This window comes from Nanorana parkeri, unplaced genomic scaffold, assembly GCF_000935625.1.
Source record: "Nanorana parkeri isolate BGI_ZX_2015 unplaced genomic scaffold, ASM93562v1 scaffold1527, whole genome shotgun sequence".
In the NCBI taxonomy this organism is placed as follows: Eukaryota; Metazoa; Chordata; class Amphibia; order Anura; family Dicroglossidae; genus Nanorana; species Nanorana parkeri.
Window position 1 is genome coordinate 329,915 of NW_017307795.1, and position 20,291 is coordinate 350,205.

Below are 20,291 nucleotides of genomic sequence, written 5' to 3' on the forward strand. Positions count from 1 at the left end.
TATTCCTTCACTGGCTAAGGATCTCCCCTTGAGAGTAAAATGTCAGCCATTCCGGCCTTTGGGGATCCACCTCAGACCTCTGGTGTTCAGGGGGGCGCTACAACCATTTGATGCCATTTCACAGGAGCGTGCAATTTTAAAGCTTGAAATGTTTGGTATCTATTTACTTTTACTATTGACTTTAACTTTTATATTTAAACAAAAATTGGGGATGATATTGTGTGTGTGTTGACTAAAATAAACTCTTAACAATTTGAGAAATGGCATCACGCCCCTATTACCCAATTAGAAATCACTTAACATTTAAGCAGGGTTTTTCAGGTGTCAATGACACAGCTGGAGAAGAATAGTTTAAAATTTAACAACTTTATTCAGTTACATTTCATAAAAACACCCCCAATAAAAACTGAGTACCGCTTCATTTTATAATAGCTAGTAAATGGGGTAAGTACCCCTGTTAATGATCAACCTCCCAATACCACTCCAAAATAAATTATAATAACAATCAATACAATAAATAAGATCTTGTCATACGCCAGACATGATTGGGATGATATAATGGTAGTTGGAGTGTTTCTAGCTTCAAAGCGTTTTGTGCTTTTATGCGCTTCTTCAGGAAGAGGTGGAGGTAATCCAAGTTGAAGCGACACTTGTATTTACCAATATGCTGCTGAGGAAACTCCAACCATGGACAGATGACCGCATAGGAGACCACAATAAGGGAATAAGTCACAAGGTAACAGTCAATCCCTTCCAAGTATATACCCTAATGGAAAATGTTTCATGCAGGACTATCCCAAACAAAGGGGGGCCAAGTACTGCCACCGATCAAATTAGAAGTTGCCCATTGGAGCTTAGTCCACCTGATTCTGTCTCCTCCGCACTGGATAATCCCAGTAGCCACCAGCCTTAGACCCGCATCAAGCCGCATCCCCCAATAAAATAAACTTGAGTGTGTTTTTACTACAAACATGGGTTTGTTAAACAGTTGCGCTAAAATCATGTGAATAACTACACACATTTTATTCTCCTGTGTCCCTGCTTTCAGAAAATATATCATATTAAAACTTGCAACCAGAATCTTTTTATTTTACATGGCCTCTGCTTTCAGAAAATATATCATTGTTTGGGGGTCTGGAGCTGTTTTCTAGCCAAAAATTAATATTTTATCATGTGTGCGCAAATAGTAAGAAATTGCTCAGCACAGCAAGTGGTTAAATCATCAGGCCTACAATTGTTATTTTAATGTGTGCAAAAAAAAAAAAAATAGGTCCAGTAGTGAAGTGGTTAAAACAGCTTCCCAGCCTGTATTGAGATGTCAAGGTATGTGGTGACAGGGGCTCTTTAACCTCTTCCACTTATAGACGGCGGCCCGCAGAAGTGGTTAAAACAAGAACACGGCTGCTGCAGCTGCCGTGTTCTTGGTATCGTTTTTAACAGCCAACGATGGCTGTTAATGTACAAGTGATCCGACGTCTACACAGCTGCCGGATCGTTTTTACCGTGGCCGCTGACACTGAATTCCCCGGGCACTGCTGTCCCCGTGCGGTGCCTGAGACCAGCGCGGCAGGTCTCCCCGCAATGATCGGGGAGAGATTCAGCGGCTTCTAGCCGCTGATCTCTCCTCCGATCACTGGACCCAGAAGTTTGTGTATTACATCACTTCCGGTGTCACTATTTACAGTCCCTGGCTCTCAGAGCCAGGATAAGAAGCTGGTGAAGCAAATTTCTGCTTCCTCAGCTTCTATGGGGTCCCTAGGTCACATTAGGGGTCTGAAAGACCCCTGATGTCTCCATAAAGAGGACCTGTCATACCCTATCTGCTATTACATAGGGGACTTAAAAAAAATGTAAGTCATATAAGAAAAATAAAAAAAGCAAAAACATTTTTTTAAAGTCCCTCACCCCCCACGTGCACGCACATACACATGCAAACACAAATCGATGCACCTATGTGCAAAAATGACAATTGCGCTACACATGTTACATATCACCACGAACGTTGAAGTGAGAGCAATAATGCTAGGCCCATCAATCACTGTTAGCACTAAAGTGATGAGCGGAAAAAGGGTTTAAAGTGTTTCCTATGGGAAATTTGGGGTATTGAAGTTTTTTGCGGCTTCACAAGCTAACGCAATTATAAGGCTTGACATGTTTGGTATCTATATATTATCCGGCGTGACCCCATCTTTTATATTTTACCAACAAATTGGGTATTATATTCTGTTTCTGTGCACCAAATTTTAATTTAGTTTATTTTATCCTAAAAATATCGGTTTGATAAACATTTGCACAAATACCGTGCAACATTAAAAATTGCAACTAGCATTTTTTAATTTTACATGGCCTCTGCTTTGACAAAATATATCATTGTTTTTGGGGGTCTGGAGCTGCTTTCTAGCCAAAAATTTATATTTTATCAAGTGTGAGCAAATAGTAAGAAATTGCTCAGCACAGCAAGTGGTTAAATAAGTCCCGCCTCCCAGGTAAGCCTCCTGTCACTTTACATGATGTCAGCTAAATACAACACCTCTTCCGGGTACCACCAGGGGGCGCAGAGTTGCGCTTCTAAGGCCACTGCCTATATGTGCGGTGACAGGTATCCTTCCAAAATGGCTCCTTTCACCCAATCGCAACCGAGGGTAATATGCCAATCACAATGTGTCCGCTTCCCTAAGGCTTGTCATTATCACATACACGGAAACGCCAACCATAACATGGCTGCCGTTAGGCCACTTCGTCCAAAGGTTTTCCAGCACGGTGAGGACGTGGAGGCTGCGTCTGTGACATCAGGAAACGTGTATAGTAGGGGACGTGTTTGTAGATGAGCTCTTTGCTGCAATCAGAGCTGGTACTGTGATTGTCCCCAGGTAAGTGTATATCCGGTGGAGGAATATGGCAGGCACCTGGCATCGATAGATAGGAATCTACTTTTCACTAAAACTGATCGCCGGTGTTTATTTTTGTGTTGGGTCGCTTGTATGTGACATTGTTTCTAGTTGCACTAACCCTATAATTCGATTTATATTTGAATAATGCATTGTCACAAGCCATTGCTCAGTGGTTTACATTGTCCTGTATAGTGTTCGTCTATATAAAATATGCCTAGCGTTTATACCAATGTACCAGCTTAGATAGTGATTTAAAAGAGGACCTGCCATCACACCATACCTGTTAAGAAAAACATTTCAAGCACACATAATCGTACATCAGACTGCTGGAAAATCTTTCCCACCCCACTGCGCTGGAAAAATAACTTGTAATTTTAATCACCTTCGACACTTCTGTCAGAGGCTCTGTGTTCATCCTCTCCGGTCCTGGTGGCACCCGGCGATGCCTCACATGATCTGCATGGATAGTGTTTACAGATCGCACATAAACAATCAAAAGGAGTGACAAAACTGAGGTTAGGTTCACATCTGGGTGACTCCTAACCACGCGGATTGTCGCGTGGTCACAGAATCAGTCACCGCAGCCAATTGTGCTGTGGGTGCCATTATTTTCTAATGGCATCCCAGTCGCGCCGGGCGGATCGCGCTGTTTCCCGGCACGATTCCACCCGTGCAATTGAACAAGATCACGGCTAAAAAAGCAGCACGTTGTGTGTTGCAAAAAAAGGTACTTGTACCCTTTTTTTAGCAAGTGCCACGCAGATGTCACCCCATTGAGGCTAGGTTCACACCTGGGCGACTCCAATCGTGCACATAACCGTTCGGATTGCTGCACGGTCACGGAGTCGCCCACCGCAGCCGATCGTGCTGTGGGTGCCATTATTTTCTAATGGCACCCCAGTTGTGCTAGACGGATCGTGCGACCACACACCACCCGAGCTGCGCACCAGATGACATGCCTCTTCTCCTCTCCTCCCCGCTCTGAGCTCCCTGACACGCCGCTGCCCGCCAACGATCATTTTTAAATCCGATTATCCGATTAATCGAACGTAATAATTGGCTAACTAATCCATCTCGACAATAATCGCTAGCGGCAGCCCTACAGCCATTATATGATTTATATGTCAACCATTAAAGTGATTTGGACACGTTTGTTTGGTTTGGCGTTCCTTTTGATTGTTTATGCTTTAAGTTAAATTCCTGGACACCTATTGGAGCAGGGGTCTGGCAACACCGGCCCTCCAAACTGTTGTGGAACTACAAGTCCCATGAGGCATTGCAAGACTCTGACAGCCACAGGCATGACTCCCAGAGGCAGAGACATGATGGGATTTGTAGTTAACGCAAAGCTGGAGGGCTGGAGTTGCCCACCCCTGCATTGGAGGGTAGTCCTGTGAAGCTGCCTTACCTGAGCCGGTGATCACTTTAAATTATGATTTTCTTTTCACTGAGTTGTACAAAAAAGTGTTGATATCCCAGATTTGGCACATTGGTATCTACTGGTGATGAGCCTGGGCATGGTGTGAAACCAGTTTGCACAGGCCTGCTCAAAACTGTGACTGCCACCCCTTCTTCCGACCTAATCAGTTGTGAGAGGCGCATTCCCCACTCCGCAGCTATACCAAAGGGGTGCCCACAACAATTACCGCCGCTGAGAAAGGGGTGTGTGAGTCACAGTTTTAAGTAGGCTTGGGCGAACTGGGTTCTTACCTAGTCCAGGCTTATCATTAGTAACTACAGATCAAGCAGGGATTCCCAAGCTGCTGCCAGGATTTGGATTGATGTCAGGGCCGGGAGGGTGTGCAGTCATGTCTTTCTGGAAAACAGAGCCCCCAACACTTGTGGAGGGGAGGAAAAATACAAGTTATTTTTCCAGTGTGGTGGGCAAAGACTTTACAAATGATGGAAGCCTGAGTTACAATTATGGGTTGGGGCCGCTTGCGATGTTCATTTTCATAGGCATGGGGTGGTGGCAGGGTGTCTTTAGGCCCTGTTCACACTAGTGCGATTTGCGCTGCTTCTGCTGTGACCCCGCACCACATGACAATATTTTTTCCAGTGGCGACTTTTGGAAAGGTGCTGGTGCTTCTCTTGGTGCTGCACAGCATGCTTTTGGCCCCATAGACTTCACTGAAAGCAAGTTAAAAAAACATGTCCATGTGTTCTAAAGGGTTTTTGCGCTTAAAAGCGCCTCAAAGGAAAACTGCGCCTAATGATGTCACAGCAGATATTGCCTGTCATTGGCCAAAAGAAAGACGTATGAAGCATGAAAGTACTTCAGAAACGTGCACAAATGCGCTACAAGAATGGGTGAATGCGTGATGGAAAGGATCTGGTGGTCCATGTAGATCAGACGTACCAACCAATTGCAGCTGACAAAGCTAGCAGAATACTCCCTTATAATAAAAAGGACATATAATCAGAAGATAAATCCATAGTTCTGTCCGGTTATAAACACTGCCTTGGCTTTATTTTGAATATGCAGTTCAGTTTTGGTCACCAATCCGAAGGAAGGATGTCCTTGGACTAGAAATAGTTCAGAGAAGGGCAACAAAATGAATAAGGAGTTTGAGGACCTCCGCTGTGAGGAACAATAACAAAGATTACATTTATTCACTCTAAAGAAGAAGCTCTTATGGGAGAAAATGGTCGCAATGTATACATTTATCAAAAGTGAGTATATAAACTGTAACAAATTGGTTACTCTAGGGTTCATGAAGAAGACACGTGACCGCAAGTCAACCGACTAAAAGGTTTAATCTTAAAATGAGAAAGATGTTCTTTACTGTTAGAGCAGTGCAGATGTGGAACTCTCTTTGCCAGGAAGTAGTATTAGCTGAAAGTGTTGATTAATTAAAAAACTTTTAGATAGTTTTCGAAGTCAGAATAATATACAGTACTATGGGAATTGCCCAAATAGGAGGTTAATCTAGGGATTTATCCGATCACCAGTATGGGAACCGGCAGTAATTTGCTTTACCCTCCTATAGGCCTTTTTCACAAGGTCAGATCAGGAAGCGATCCGTGCATGGATCCCCTACTTATTGGAATGGATTGTGACATCTGTGGCCACCCAGTTTCTTGTGATAGAGATAAAAACTGAAATTCCCAGACCCATGTTGGTCTACAAGGAATTGGATGTAAATAGACTTGTGACCTTTTACAACAGGTAACCCCCGATCCGGCACGGTTAGGTCAGTTGAAACGGAAGTCTGATCCGTTTGGTTCTCTTTATCGGGCCAGTGGCGGGGGTAGCTGCATGTAAACGGAAGCCCATCTGTTTACATCCGGCTGCCCCTAAACTAACATTAGGCTTCCGATCAAATCTGCCTGAAAAACTGACAGGCGGACCGGATTGGAAGGCCCACGCAAAAGAGCTCTAAAACAAATTGGCCTATGCTTGTAGGTGTTGTGTTTTTGTTTTTTTGTGTGCTTTCCTTTGGTTCACTCACACAGAAGTAGAACGTGATGGACTTGTGCATTCTTTTAACTTTATCAACTTTATCAGCTATGTAACTAGATTGTATTTTTCAATTTAGCATTTATAGATGGTGGCTAAAAAATAGCAGTTACTTGCTCCCTGAACCACTCTTTCACAATTTAAGCCTGATGTATCCTGACATTGTCATCTTGGAATATGCCCGTGCCATCAGGGTTATTCAGTATATTCAGGTAGGCAGCTGACCTCATTTTATGGGGACTTAACTGCTAAAACCTAGACATGATCAACTGAAGCAACCCCAGATCATAACACTTATCCAATGGAAGGCTCTGACCTATTTGCTTAGCTATATCCAGGTGGTGACTTTTTTTTTTTTTTTTGGGCCAAGCAAAGTATAATCGCATTGAATAGATATTTGTAGCATTGTTCTAGAGACAATTGCTTGATGCTCCTGTAGATTTTGCTTCCTGGAGAATTATTTTATATATTGGATGTGCCTTTCAAAGGAGACATAATGTATTTCAACTTTCCTTTTTATTATTTTAAATTCAAGTTTAACAATCAAAAGAAAACACAGCTTGCAGTAAGTAGAATAAATCCAATGAGAGCACACAGCATATATGAATATAGTCAATAATGATAAAATAGTATCAACAGGCAAAGCACAAATCTAGCCACTCTAGGAACCTAGAGTGTGGGAATCAAGAAGTTTCCAAGGGTGCCACGTCTTATTAAACCTTAGCATAGTGTTGTTCAGCATTGGCGCGAGGTATTCCATGTTATGGATATCATGGATACGGCATAACAAATCAAGATAACATTTTAAGCATAAAAAAATTCAAATCCACAATCACTCAGCGCTGATGAAACTACTCTAAATATCCAAATTCAATAGACAAGTAAAAAAGATAATGAATAAAACAAGAATACAAAGTGTCCATGTTTAAAGGTGTCAAATCACCATGATAAAGTGCTTCCCTATAGTGCCAGTGTAAACAGTCCAAAAGTGCTTCTTATCTTTTCAGATCTTAAAATGTTTTTCCCACATATCACTCCTAGCCTGCTTGGTTACCGTCCTCCTTTCGGTCCCCTCACTCCCTCTCCGGACGAGGCAGGGGGAACCAGAAAGCAGCTTGTAGGATCACCGGCAACTCAGCTGGCGTCTAAGTTTTTATAACCGTTGTTTTCATAAAAGTTGTTTGAGGATTTTACACGATGCGATTGTTTTATCTTTTTTCTCTGAGTACTATTGGCAATGGGAAGAGCGGAGATATTTATGAAATGTGATTTAATATAGAACATCTGTTATTTATCTGAAAATGATCATGAATTTGAATATTGATCGGAGGAGATATCAGTGAGGAGTTACTACACTTTCAGAACTATTTTGAACTGCTACCCAACCAATATTATTGGTCCATCAAATCTAGTGAGTGAGGGCAGTACTCAGAAAAGCCCAAAAGTTCTTTATTAACGGATTCTGGAGGATCTCGTATAAGGATTGCACTTTTATAGAAAGCATTTTTGGACTGTTTACACTAGCACTGTTGGGAAGCACTTCATCATGTTGATTTGACACATTTAAACATGGACACTTTGTATTCTTGTTTTATTCTTGATCTTTTTTACTTTGTCTATTGAATTTGGCATATTTAGACCTTGTTCACACCAAGCGCGGAGCAGGTGCAGAGCAGTTGCAGACCGGAGCAAAACTTCGTCCAATGTATTCCAATGGTATTTTTAGCTCCAGTTCACATTGCAGCGTTCAGTTCCAGAGCCGGTAAAAAAACTGCAGCAGGCCCTATTTTACCTGCTCTGGAACGCATGCAAACGCATCAAAAACACATGCAAACGCCAGGAACGCACTGAAAGCCCATTTTAAACAAAAAATATATTATTTTTTTTACCAAAAAAGGCCCGGAACGCATAAACGCGGCAAAAACGCGGCACAACCCTCCTGCACTGCGTGTGCAGAAACTCATGCAGATCTGCTCTGCATTTGGTATGAACAAGGCGTTAGCGTAGTTTTATTTGTGCAGAGTGATTGTGGATTTTATTGATACGTGTGGTGCATTTTGTACACCAGCACACTTGCTGCTTTTATTAGGATAATTTAATTTAGGTGGGTAGGATTAGGCCTAGGAGTGCAGATATATTGAGAAAAGTATGAGCTATAAAAACCCTCCCACACTCTAAAATCTAAAATGCAAAAATAACATGTTTGCCTATACATGCACGTCACCTTGTTATAATTTAAAGCTTTGTTCATTTGTTGCTTCATTTATGATAATGAATGTTAAGAATATAAAAAACATATTTGGTCTGTTTTGGTCTGTATAGAAGGATCACCACACTGCTTATAGAAATGCCTAGTCCAAGAACCGCAAGAGCAGCCAACACCAGCAGCTCTACTTCTAACGAAAGATTCGAGTTCATGTCTCTCATGACTAACAGGACGGCTACTTCAGACTCGCCTACAGGTAGACCTCGAATTTCAGACAGTCCTGTTCACCGGAAAGACTCCGGTTCAACTCAGCAACAGCAGCTTCCAGAGGAGGATTGCATGAAATTAAACCCATCTTTTCTTGGGATTGCACTAAGGTCCTTGCTGGCAGTTGACCTCTGGTTGTCTAAGAAAATGGGTGTATGTGCCAGGGATGGATCGTCATGGGGTAGTGCACGTCCTTTGATGAAGCTAGTGGAGATTACTGGTCATGGAATACCCTGGATTTGTGGCACAATCTACTGCCTGTACAAAAGTGATAGTTCAGCTGGCAGAGAAGTGATATTTAACCTGCTTTTTGGTAAGTGACATTTGAATAACATCAATGTTTAGGTATACAAAATGATTGCATTGTATTTTTCTATTTCTTCACACAATCATTCCAGACAGCTGCCTAAAGTGTCATTGTATTATCAACCCACATTCATGAAGATTGTGTTTTTAACCTGTTTTCTGCTGATACATTATACTGTAATTTTGATTGTCATTATATGGTGTCTTTATATATTTGACAGGAAAAAGTTAAAGGTACAGTTGTCCTTTAAGGCACTCTTTAGCTGTAGACCTACAGTGTTGAGGGCCCTTTTCAATGAGGGTGCTGTCTGTCACACCCAACAAGCTGTTAGCAGCATTTGGCAGGCTTCGGTAAGCCTGAACTCTGGTTGAATTTTGCTGGAAGCCTGTCGAACCCTGCTAACGTTATGTTTAAAACAATAGCCAGTGCTGAACTGTGCTTTAAAATATGTTTTGCACAGTATAGAAGTTTATCCTATACATTGTAAAAATTATTGCTAATTATTATTTCATGTCTTTCAAAAGATATAATTGTACCAGAGATACACCAGGAAATGAGAGGAAGTCAAATTGAGGGATAGCCTCTTGATATCATGCAATAGGTGTCCTCATTGGAGGATTTTCCCATATTAATGTTCCGGTGACACTTACACAATTTTGGATTTTCCATTACTTTCTGTGCTAGTGACAAAGGTCTCCAACACAAATGGAGAGAGTCAATCGACACAGTGGATATACAGACAACAATGAAAACTTTGAAAGCTAAACATGTCCCATCATTTAGCCAAGGGAAATGTTTGATGTTAAGAGTACCTTTACTGACTATACATACACAATTATGAAAATGGTGGCTCTGGTACTAAAAGGTATTCTGCTGAAGTGTTTCAAAATGGCAGAATTAGATTACATTGTATTAGGAGAAGGCTGCACACAAAAAAACCCTTGGGTGCAATCGTGAAAGCGCTTTTAACACCAAGAAAAAGCAGTGGCCAGTCAGGTTTACAAGAAACTAGCTTTATTAAAGACTAAGTTCACATTTTCCAATAAAGTGACCATGCAGAGAAGGGGTCCCAAAAAGGTAACTTTTCGAAGCTTGGCTGAAATACTTTCATCTTTTTTTTTACATTGCTATCTTGGCTAGTTTCGGGGGTGCCGCAGCTGAAGGACGTTCGCCCCACAGGAGTGAACACCTCCATGTTTCATAAGCTGTACATGCGCAGTGCACTCTCTTCATCATCGTAGCAGCTGCTAAGCTCACATGCGTTTTAGGTGCCTTTTAAATGCCCCATCTTAAGGGCTTTTAGAAAATAGTGTGCGGCTTAGGACTGCTGACTTTAGGACACTCACGGTCTGTAGTTGTACACGGCACAACTGGCAAATGCCCCCAGAACACATTAGAACTATATCTCAAAATGAATTGGATTGTTTGTATACCTGATTGGACACTGCCTTTTTTTTTTTTGGTGCTTCATGTTCTTATACTAAGACAACACATGACACACATTTGGATAAAACATAAACATGCACATTACACATAACATTACACATGCAAAGGATGAGAAAAAAATTCCAGCTCCAGCAAAAATTCCAGATTTCCCTCTCTTACATTATCCCTATTTTGTGTACAGATTTGTGAGAAGGAACTGTGTAACATCAGGAAACTGTATTACTGTAAACAGGTTTATTTTTAAAATTGTCCTTAACAAACCTCTTTTCTCTTCTGCAGCGCTACTGCTGGATATCATTCTTGTAGGAGTTGTGAAAGGAATAGTAAGGCGTCGGCGACCAACACAAAATCGCATGGACATGTTTGCCACCTTCTCTGTAGACAAGTATTCCTTTCCTTCGGGCCATGCTACAAGAGCAGCAATGGTGTCTCGCTTTATGCTTAATCACTTGGTACTGGCTGTTCCTGTGAGGATCCTTGTAATGCTGTGGGCCATTGTGGTTAGTTTGTCTAGAGTCATGCTGGGTAGACACAATGTGACCGATGTGTTATTTGGCTTTTTCATGGGGTACATGCAGTATAGCTTAGTTGAGTACCTCTGGCTGTCGCCAAACACTTTACCTGTGCTATTCAAGATTTAAAATTGGTGGCAGTTTTCAGTAGTAATCTACTAAAAGCCTGGTTCTCATTCCAGTGGATACGAATAAGTTGCCCACCACATCTTGAAGTTTTTTGCCTTCTAGTTATGAGGCGTCAGATGCAAGCATCACTTCGGCTACAAGAAAAAGATGCCAACAAATGTAAGAATGGATTTATAGACTGTACTGTGTGTAAGGACCATTGCACTCTGAATTCAGCATTATGCACTGTTGATCTTCAAGCCATGGACATCACATTTTTGCAGATAACATTAAGTGGTGAAAAGGGAAATGCTGATTTTCACATTTATTCCTCTGTATTTTGGGGAAGATTATTTTGTATTCTGTATAATGACCATGTTTTATTTTGGTTTTGTCGTGTATATTTTGAAATTGATCTTTTAGATATGAGTCTTGATTGATATATTGGTCCCTTATCATGCTGTTTAATTATCCAGGAAGGCCAAGGAAAAAATAATTTTGTGTATAGAAAGGAAGGCTTTCATTTTATTGATTTGTAGCATGGAGGTTAAAAGCAGTAATGGTTTAGAGCAGTGGTTCTCAACTTGTGTAACCTCGGGACCCACATTTGTCCTCGGTCATTAATTCGCGACCCAAGTTGCACTGCAATGTTCCATGTTGCGATACTGCTCTTTCTTGTGCAGACGATCGAACTGTGGGTGGGAGGTGCGTTTGGGCTGCCTTTACAGAAACTGTAGTGGATCCTCACACTGGGGTCCAGTGTGGGCTACTGTACTGTGATGGAGTTCCATCCATATGTGTATTCCTTGTAAAGCTCCCATGCCCGCCTATAGAGGTGCATGGGAGCCAGAATGTGATGAGCTATAAGCAATGCACGTATGGATGGAGCTCCCTCGCGGCCAAAGCCCCCCCTCACCCCACGTCAAGTCAACACTCGGCATCGGGCATAATATTTTTTAATGGCTGCTCAGTGCGAGAACTGACAGTGGTTCTCTAGGTGGAGACTGAGGATCCTTTCACCTAGAAAAGTGGAAGGCATGTGGCGACCCACTGGACATGGGGTCACGACCCACTTTTGGGTCATGACCCACCAGTTGAGAACCAAGGGTTTAGAGGAAGTATAATATTCATGCTTTTTATTAGTCTAAGGAAAATGCACACGGTAAAAGTTGACGTACCTAAATTGTTGAAAGGTGTTGGTGGCTGTGGTACAGAAATTTCCCTGTATGGACAAACACTTTTTGTTTCCCAAAAAAGGTTTCTGTTTTACCATACTTAACAACATAGCATCATTTTTCATGGTGTGTTTTATTGTGACTAATATGAGACCACGGAACAGAAGGCAAGGACTCCAGCACAACTAATAACTGCACTCCATCCTTTTCCCCAAGATGACTTTCTTTAATTGTACTACATTTGAACCATTAAGCCTTATTAATATGCATGGTTTCACCTTGTGCAGTAAATACATGGGAACAAAGTACGCACAGTCATTTATGGCTGCACAGAGCCTGACATTTACAAGTAATGAAACGGATTTCAGCTTCACTTGTGATGATAGTGTACCGTATATTGTAAAACTCTGCGTGACCTAGTGTGACCAAGTGCTGAAAGTTTTTACCTTCTGTAGAAAAAAAGGAACAAATCTGTCACCATCAAGCCATTATAATCCCTGTAATGAATTTTACAATATACAATATAAATTCAGTATAATAGAAATTAGCAAGTTGGCACTTTCTCATGTTCCTCTGAATAAAGGACCAATACAAGACTCTCTAAATGCTTAATCTTGCTTTTTCAGGGAGTGAATGGTGATGCATTGAAGTAATCATTTTTAAAACTGTGACTGAATTATAATTTTTCCATTTGTTATTCCTGTGAAATTCCTACCTATCATTGTTAATGAATTGTTCATTTTTTTTTTGTTTTACTTGCAGTCAATGTAAGGCTTTTCCAGTGCTGCCCATAGCTGTTGATTCAAAATCTCTTGTTTTCAAAGAAAAAAAACGTGCCCTCTTCTCAAAACAGCACAACCAAATGCCTTCATGTGTTCATGTTTCCCATTTTTTATTCAACGTTATTTTAAAACTGCTTTAGCGTCAATATTAAAAAAGTATTCTGGGACCATATTGAAATATTTGTAATGTTGACTTTTAGTAGCTGTGACATTAATATTTTCAGTGTCTTTTATCTTTTTTATCTTGGCTTTCAACATCCAAAGAAAGCTAAACAAAATATGTCTGTCATAATTTATTTAGCATGTATTTGTTTTATTTAGTTGGATTTTTAGATTGTTTTTTTGGAAATTACAAAGAGGCAAAAGGAAAAACCATAATACCCGTAAAACAAATTTATTAGAAGTTCTAAAATGTTTTGTTTTCCTTTCCAGTTGTCGAATGAATAGTTATGCCGGTTCAAAATGAGTCTCTATCCCTGTAATCGATGAAGCTGTCATACACGCCCATCTTTGTGTTGCAGTAGAGTTTGCTAGAAGAAAGCAATTTTGTATGTTTTTAGACTGCTTCGGTCCACTGTGGTATTGTTTGTATATAACAGCTCCATTCATCATAGAGATTCATGATGGCTGACATGCATGATACTTTCAGGTGATGAGCTATGTCTTGCTTACAAGTTTATCACCTGTCTGTGTACGGACCTCTGTTTCCTCTCAAAAACATTGCAACTGAAGTAAAACATTTGCCAAACATGTTTGCAGAAATACAGGTTTCACAAAATCAAAAAGATGTTTTACAAATACCTTGATGAATTACCAAAAGATTTGTAATGGATTCATGCTGGTATCTCCTTGTGCTTATCTTTGTAAATTTCCCTTTGCATATTTCTTGCATTCTTCTAGAAAACCCTAAATGAAGGCGTAGCATGTCACTTACTGTATATTATGTGGCTCAAAAGTGGGTAGTTGAAAGCTCCTAAAGAACATCTGATTTATTTCCAGGTTCTCAAAGGAGGCCACTGGAAAATAGTGTACAGGTATTGTGTGTAATGAGACCTGTAAAGACAATAGATGTGTGCTTCTAAGTATAAAGAGCTAGGTAGGCATAATAGAACATCCAGTCTAGTGATAAAACTGTTCACCTTTAGTTGTGCCTGGGACCAACATGTTAGGAGGCATCAATGCACACATAAAACTTGTCTCCTCGGAGATCAGCGGAAGTCAATGCACCGGCAAAATGATCCCTTTGCTGATTGTCCATTGGTTACACGAGGATGCCTAGCACAGGGGATTAACGGAACTAGACCAACTGTGGAGGTCTGGTTCGGGGGAAGCGGTGCTTTTGTGGAACCGTAAAAGCACTAAATGTGTTAGATAATAACGTTTCCTACACCTCTGACTGTTGATAGCCATTCATGGGATGTGCCACACATCCTCATGTTGCCACTATACTATAAACTGAGAATTTTGGAAATGTTTCCTTGTCTTCGAGGAATGACACACATTCTAAGCATGCTCTGCTCATCATTTTAACATATGTAATTATGCCCCGGTCCCAACTAAACTTGTTAGGATGGATATGTTCCTATCTAGCCTACTATGTTTAATATGAACCAGACTTAGCCTAAAACATTTCAATGGTAACAACAGTGCTGAAGTGTAGTCACCCTGTGGTATCTCCCAGTACCTGAGTTAGCCCCTTTTGGATCCTATGCCCAGGCTGTGCATGGTTTGCACCCTCCTGGTGCTAGGACCATCCCTGTCATTCAGCTCTTAAATTTGCTAGAACATCTACTACCCATTGCATATGGGGCATTTGAAAGTTGTTAGAGGGGCAGGACTTAGCTCTACGATGTGATGAACTTTAATCTTGACTTGGGAAGAAGTAAAGGCCCCATGGACAGCCTTGGTTTACAATCCAAGGGGCCTCCACAATCAACAGAAAAATCAACATAGGTAACGACAGACACTACAAGGCGCCTGTACTACTGGTGGGGTTACCTTAGAAAAACATTTAGGTCAGGGAATGTGGTCATTTTTATCACCATGTTTTGTTTTATAGATCACTGAAGGTATTATTACATGAACTAGCTGCAGTTGTCATATGCAAGTTATATTATCAGTTGTTGCGGTACAGTTCACTAAGATTACTGTGTGGGGCTTTCCTTGCCTATAATTCTGCCACTTCAGGCTGGCATTAACTGTAAAGTTCAAGGGAGCAGAAGGTGGCATCTGGGTGGAGGTATAATAAGAACTGCTTGTAGTAGCAAAATAACTATTTCATTGTATAAAATAAGGGCTTGTGTAGATGGGAAAACACAGCATGCTTTCAGGTGCATTAAGGGTTAAGTGCTCATTTTTGTCTAGGGCAGGAGTCTCAAACTCAATTCCCTCGGGGGCCACTCGACAAATATGCGATATGGTACTACAGACACTAATGTACACACACAATAAGGCCCCATTCATATCTGTAGGTTTAGGTGCGATTAAGGATTCCTGTGTCAGAAACTTGCGTTTTCCCGCAGCAGGAATCCCTAATCGGGCATTTAGAAGCGGCCGCTGTCACCCATTCAAGTTAATGATCAAGTGACAGAATTTGCACGTAAACTCCTGCACACCGCATGTAATGGATGATATGTGATATTATTACATGCGGTTAGAAAACACTCTCCCTGAATACACAATCATTGCGTACAGGGAGAGTGGTAAAGGCCAGATTAGGGATTCCTGATACAGGAAACGCATGTAATTGCACCTAAAGATACAGGTGCGAATGGAGCCAAATACACTTCTACTTTCCACAACACACACTTATACTCTCCACAAATAATACACACACACTGCCAGCAGTCCCCCCACACATATATAAAATAATGCCCAGCCCCCCGCATAACATTGTGTAATTCCCAGTCCGTCCCACCCCCACATATAACATAATATAATTCCCAGCCGCTCCCCCTGCACACCCACATGCAAATTAAATAGACAGCCCCCTCTCCTGCTTACCTTGGTGCAGGGAGGAGGCTGCGAGCCGCGATCCCTGGTGATCTAGTAGCGATTAGTAAGGTCTGTTACAGACCTTACTAATCAATCCTTTCAACCAGCGTTCAGCAAAGACGCCGGCCGAAAAGATCTGAGTGTCGGCACAGAAGCAGCTATGCGGTCTGCATCCGACAGAGATGCAGACCGTGTAGCTGCTCCCGCAAGTCTGGTACGGGGTCCGTGACCGCGTACCAGACTTGTGAGCTGGCTGTGGGCCGGTACTTTGAAACCACTGGTCTAGGGTCTAAAAGAACAAAGATGTACCCACCTGAACCTCGGTCCTCTCTGGCTGCTAGACTGGTCCCTGCAGTCTCTTTCCCCCTCCACTCATGTATTAGACATGATTCTCAGGTTCTTAGACTGCTGTAGTGAGGGGGAAAGAGGCTGCAGGGATGGGTCTAACAGCCAGGTGAGACTGCGGTCCGGATGAGTATATCTTTGCAGTGTGGGGTAGCCCCGCTGCAAGGGTTCAGTTTTCTTCTGCCCATAGTTTTCTTAAGTTTGACATGTTTGTGCTGTCATTATTCACAGGTGATTGTCGGCAGCGTTTGATCTTTTCCTAAGCGTCATCAAGCTGCTTTTGTATTTCCATTAACTTGAATGGGGAGGGATGCAGTTCTGAAGTGAACAAAAGAACGTGTACCCAGGTCTTACCAATTTCGCACACAAGTATGCGTGACGTAAAAAATAAATAATGCGATAACAGAATATTTCATGCACTTTAATGAGTTCACCATTTAGAAGCATCCTTCTATTATCTTTACCTGTAGAGTATTTCATTAGTTGATATAACCTGTCTTGGTAATTACGGCCATCATGTGTACCATATTTGCATTATGATTATTCATCCGTAAAATGTTTTTGCATTGTGAGAAAAACATTCTTCCAAAACAACCCTGTTGCTCTATTGTTTACTGTTTTGTTTTATAAAGCATAGGTGGTTACATTTTTACATTCGGGGGGGAAGGGGGGGGCTCTTTATAAATGGGCAAATAGTTGTGAACAACACTTTTTGTGAACGTTTGTTCCTCTAAGAGCTCTTTTGTCATTTATACAGCCATGGTTTATAAAGTATCTACTTTTCCATTGTATCATTTTTGAACATTTTTTAAAAGCCCCTTCATGTAAGCCAGGATTTGCGCAAGTGGGTAGCCAAACATCCCATGCACAGCCAGCTTAACTGAAACTATTAATTCTGCTGTGCATGTGCAGTTGGAGTTTTAACCACAGTGTATGCTCTGTTAGAGCTGTGCCTTCTCTGGCTATGCATGCAGGAGCTGGGTTTTATTAGAGTACCAGCAATGGAGAAACGTTTTTTTTTGGGTGGGAGGATCGAGGTAATGGGCTGCTGATATTTTATGTAACCCTGGGTGCTGAGTGTTTCACCCCTGGGGAGTATCTATATTGTTCATTCAGTGCAATAAAACATTTGGTTATAGACTTAGTCTGTATTTGTAAGGTCTTTTTTTCAGCACATCTGCTTTTATGCTTGTAGCAAAGCTTTCTCTGGAAACGGGAGCAAGTCATTCCTGAGCAATCTCAATGGTTTCTTTTTCCAGCTGGATTCACCAGAGTTTCTTTTTTTATTTACGTTCTTTTAACTTGCGGTCTCAATTCAAACCAAAGGATAACCTTTCCATCTGGGTGAGAAACTGTCCTATACACATACACCTTATGCAACATACAGCATAATACTGAATTCCTCTCTGGGTGATAAAATCATATTAGGCCAACTAAAATGTGCGAGTCAGAGTCACACTGCATCAGGCTAATAAAATTGTACTTTTTTTTAACCACCTGAGTACTAGCCAGTACATACCCATTCATTACCAGGCAAGTTTTCAGTGCTGTGATTGACAATTACTCCCAGGCATGCAACAATGTACCCAAATGAAATGTATATAATTTCCGAGACCACTTTTTTTTTTACTATATAAAAGGGGGAAAAAACAGCTTCCTTTACCTTTTTTTGTAATCATATCAAATAAAAATGCCGGGACCGTATGATCATTCACAAATGACCCCTAAGGTAATTTCCCTTTTTTGCCACAATTTTTGGAATTGAAGAAACATGTTGGTGTTGAAGTGGTTAAAACATTGAGTTGGTAAATACAGTGCATCATTAAGGTACAGGTCATACACGAAGGGAGGAGGTCAAGGTGTTATTGTACAGGACAGTAGAACAAAGGGTGATGAGGTCTGAAGAAGACCAAATCAAAGACAGTTAATGAGGTTCAGATTGCCTGCTGGAGTATAAAAATATACATTTTATTTGATAATTTTTGTAAAAAACGGATCACAGATCAAATCACCAAATCACCACCTGCAACCTGGTTAAAAATTGGCTGACCAGCCAACAGCACACTCACTACATTCATACATACACGGACAAGCTGAAGAATATCAAAATTTAGGCAGGTGGAGCTCTAAGGCTGGGTTCACACCTGAGCATATTTTTTCAGCACGTTTTTCCGTTCAGTGAGTTTTACTGGCGGTAGAATTTATTTTTTTGTTTTTTTCTCCATTTAAAAAAAAAAATTTTTTTACACTTTCAAACTTCCCGCCGGCTCCGCCCCCCTGCGACACAGCCACTCGCAAGGGACGGAACCCGGAAGTCGGCAGCGGGGATCGCGGACAAGGTAAGACCTGTATGCTGTATTCCCGAGTGTGGCTCGGGGTTACTGCTTTGTTAACCTTGATCCACACTCGGGAATACCAATGGAAAAGCGTGGACAAACACCCCAAAGAAGCTCCTGTACTTCTTTGGGCGTAGGGCGTTTTTCAGCGCGTTCCTACGCGCTAAAATATGCCCAGGTGGGAACCATGCCCATAGACAATTATTGGTTTTCACATGTTGAGCGTTTTACAGCGCGTAGGACCGTGTGAACCAGGCCTCAGTGTTAGGTGTCGAGCTGACAGCGCTTGAAACACAATGTTGTGATCACCTCTATAGCCGATACCAGGTGTAGGTTGAGCAAGGAATTACTGTTGAAATCAAATAGACCCTCTATGGGGTAATAGAATCTGTGTATCCTGATAAAACAGTGCAGCTGGTGATAGGTGATTTCTTGTACGTGCCCGGCTGGATTTTTAGGCAATGTAAATAATAAGTACAAAGTCTCAGATTGGATGTAGTGGAAAATGATACAGTCCCGTTCAATATGTAACTGGGTATCTCCGGAGGGGTCACCTCACATATGTTTTAAATAAGTCCAAAAAAGGGAGTACTGACATATGCTGCGTTTTTCCCCCCCATTGCAATCCGACTTCCGTGGGTTTCTGGATCGATCCCTGTGATTAACCCGTGGCTGGCAAAGAGATATCAAAAATATCTTTGCTATTTTACTTTGAAGGTCCAATGAATTTTAGTGCAGTCACACGTAGGTTTTAGGCAGATGCCCGTGCAGCTAGCAGTTAGCCTCCTGACATGGCAGGTCAATTCTCAGCTATACGTCCACTGCCATGACATGTTTCGCCCCACCTACTTTCCCGGGGCTTCGTCAGAATCTGAATCTCTGCTTCTTTTGGGGTCCCCAGTAGACATTAGGGATCATTTCAGTACAGCGTTGCATGACGGAATAAATGTCAGTCAAAGTACCGCAGCACTTAAATGAGAACTATGAGATGAGTGATTTTCACTCGCCTCATAGTTCTAGCCGACCTGTGACAATGAGACTGTCGCAGGTCGGCTCAGCAGCTCGCGGTATACTGAGCCTAGGGTGATGGGAGGACGCTAGTTTGTGTCCTCCCGTTACCCTAAGGAGAACTATGGGGAAAAGCCTTAACCCCATAGTTCTCCTTTTAATCTTCTACATACAGTTCATATAATTATTTACTTCCTTGGAAGTTTTCATGTTTTATTGTTATAGAACATTGAACCATGTTTGTTTTTACATGTTTTTTTATGTTAAAGAGAAAACAGATATAAATTTAAATAAATATGCAGATAACAATGGAAAACAAAAACTGACTGAGAAGTATACACCCCCTAAAAGTCAATATTTAGCAGATAACCTCATTGCAGCTCTATGAGCTCTGCAATTTTGCACGAAAATCGTAAGTGAACAGCATGTTCCAAGTTCAACCACAAATTCTCTA

At 41.5% G+C, this 20,291-nt stretch overlaps 1 protein-coding gene across 1 annotated transcript; it reads left to right on the top strand.

Annotated features, from left to right (window-relative positions):
* Positions 1-2,723: 2,723 nt before the first annotated feature.
* Positions 2,724-11,705, top strand: PLPP6 (phospholipid phosphatase 6). Its single transcript, XM_018570388.1, has 3 exons — positions 2,724-2,870; positions 8,674-9,137; positions 10,857-11,705. Exons 2-3 carry the CDS (start codon positions 8,699-8,701, stop codon positions 11,216-11,218), a joined length of 801 nt encoding a protein of 266 aa, XP_018425890.1. The 5' UTR covers positions 2,724-2,870; positions 8,674-8,698; the 3' UTR covers positions 11,219-11,705.
* Positions 11,706-20,291: the final 8,586 nt, after the last annotated feature.

Coding starts and splice junctions, on each gene's coding strand:
- PLPP6 (XM_018570388.1), top strand. CDS start 8,699: ATGCCTAGTCCAAGAACCGCAAGAGCAGCCAACACCAGCAGCTCTACT. Junction 9,138..10,856: donor GATATTTAACCTGCTTTTTG/GTAAGTGACATT, acceptor TCTCTTCTGCAG/CGCTACTGCTGGATATCATT.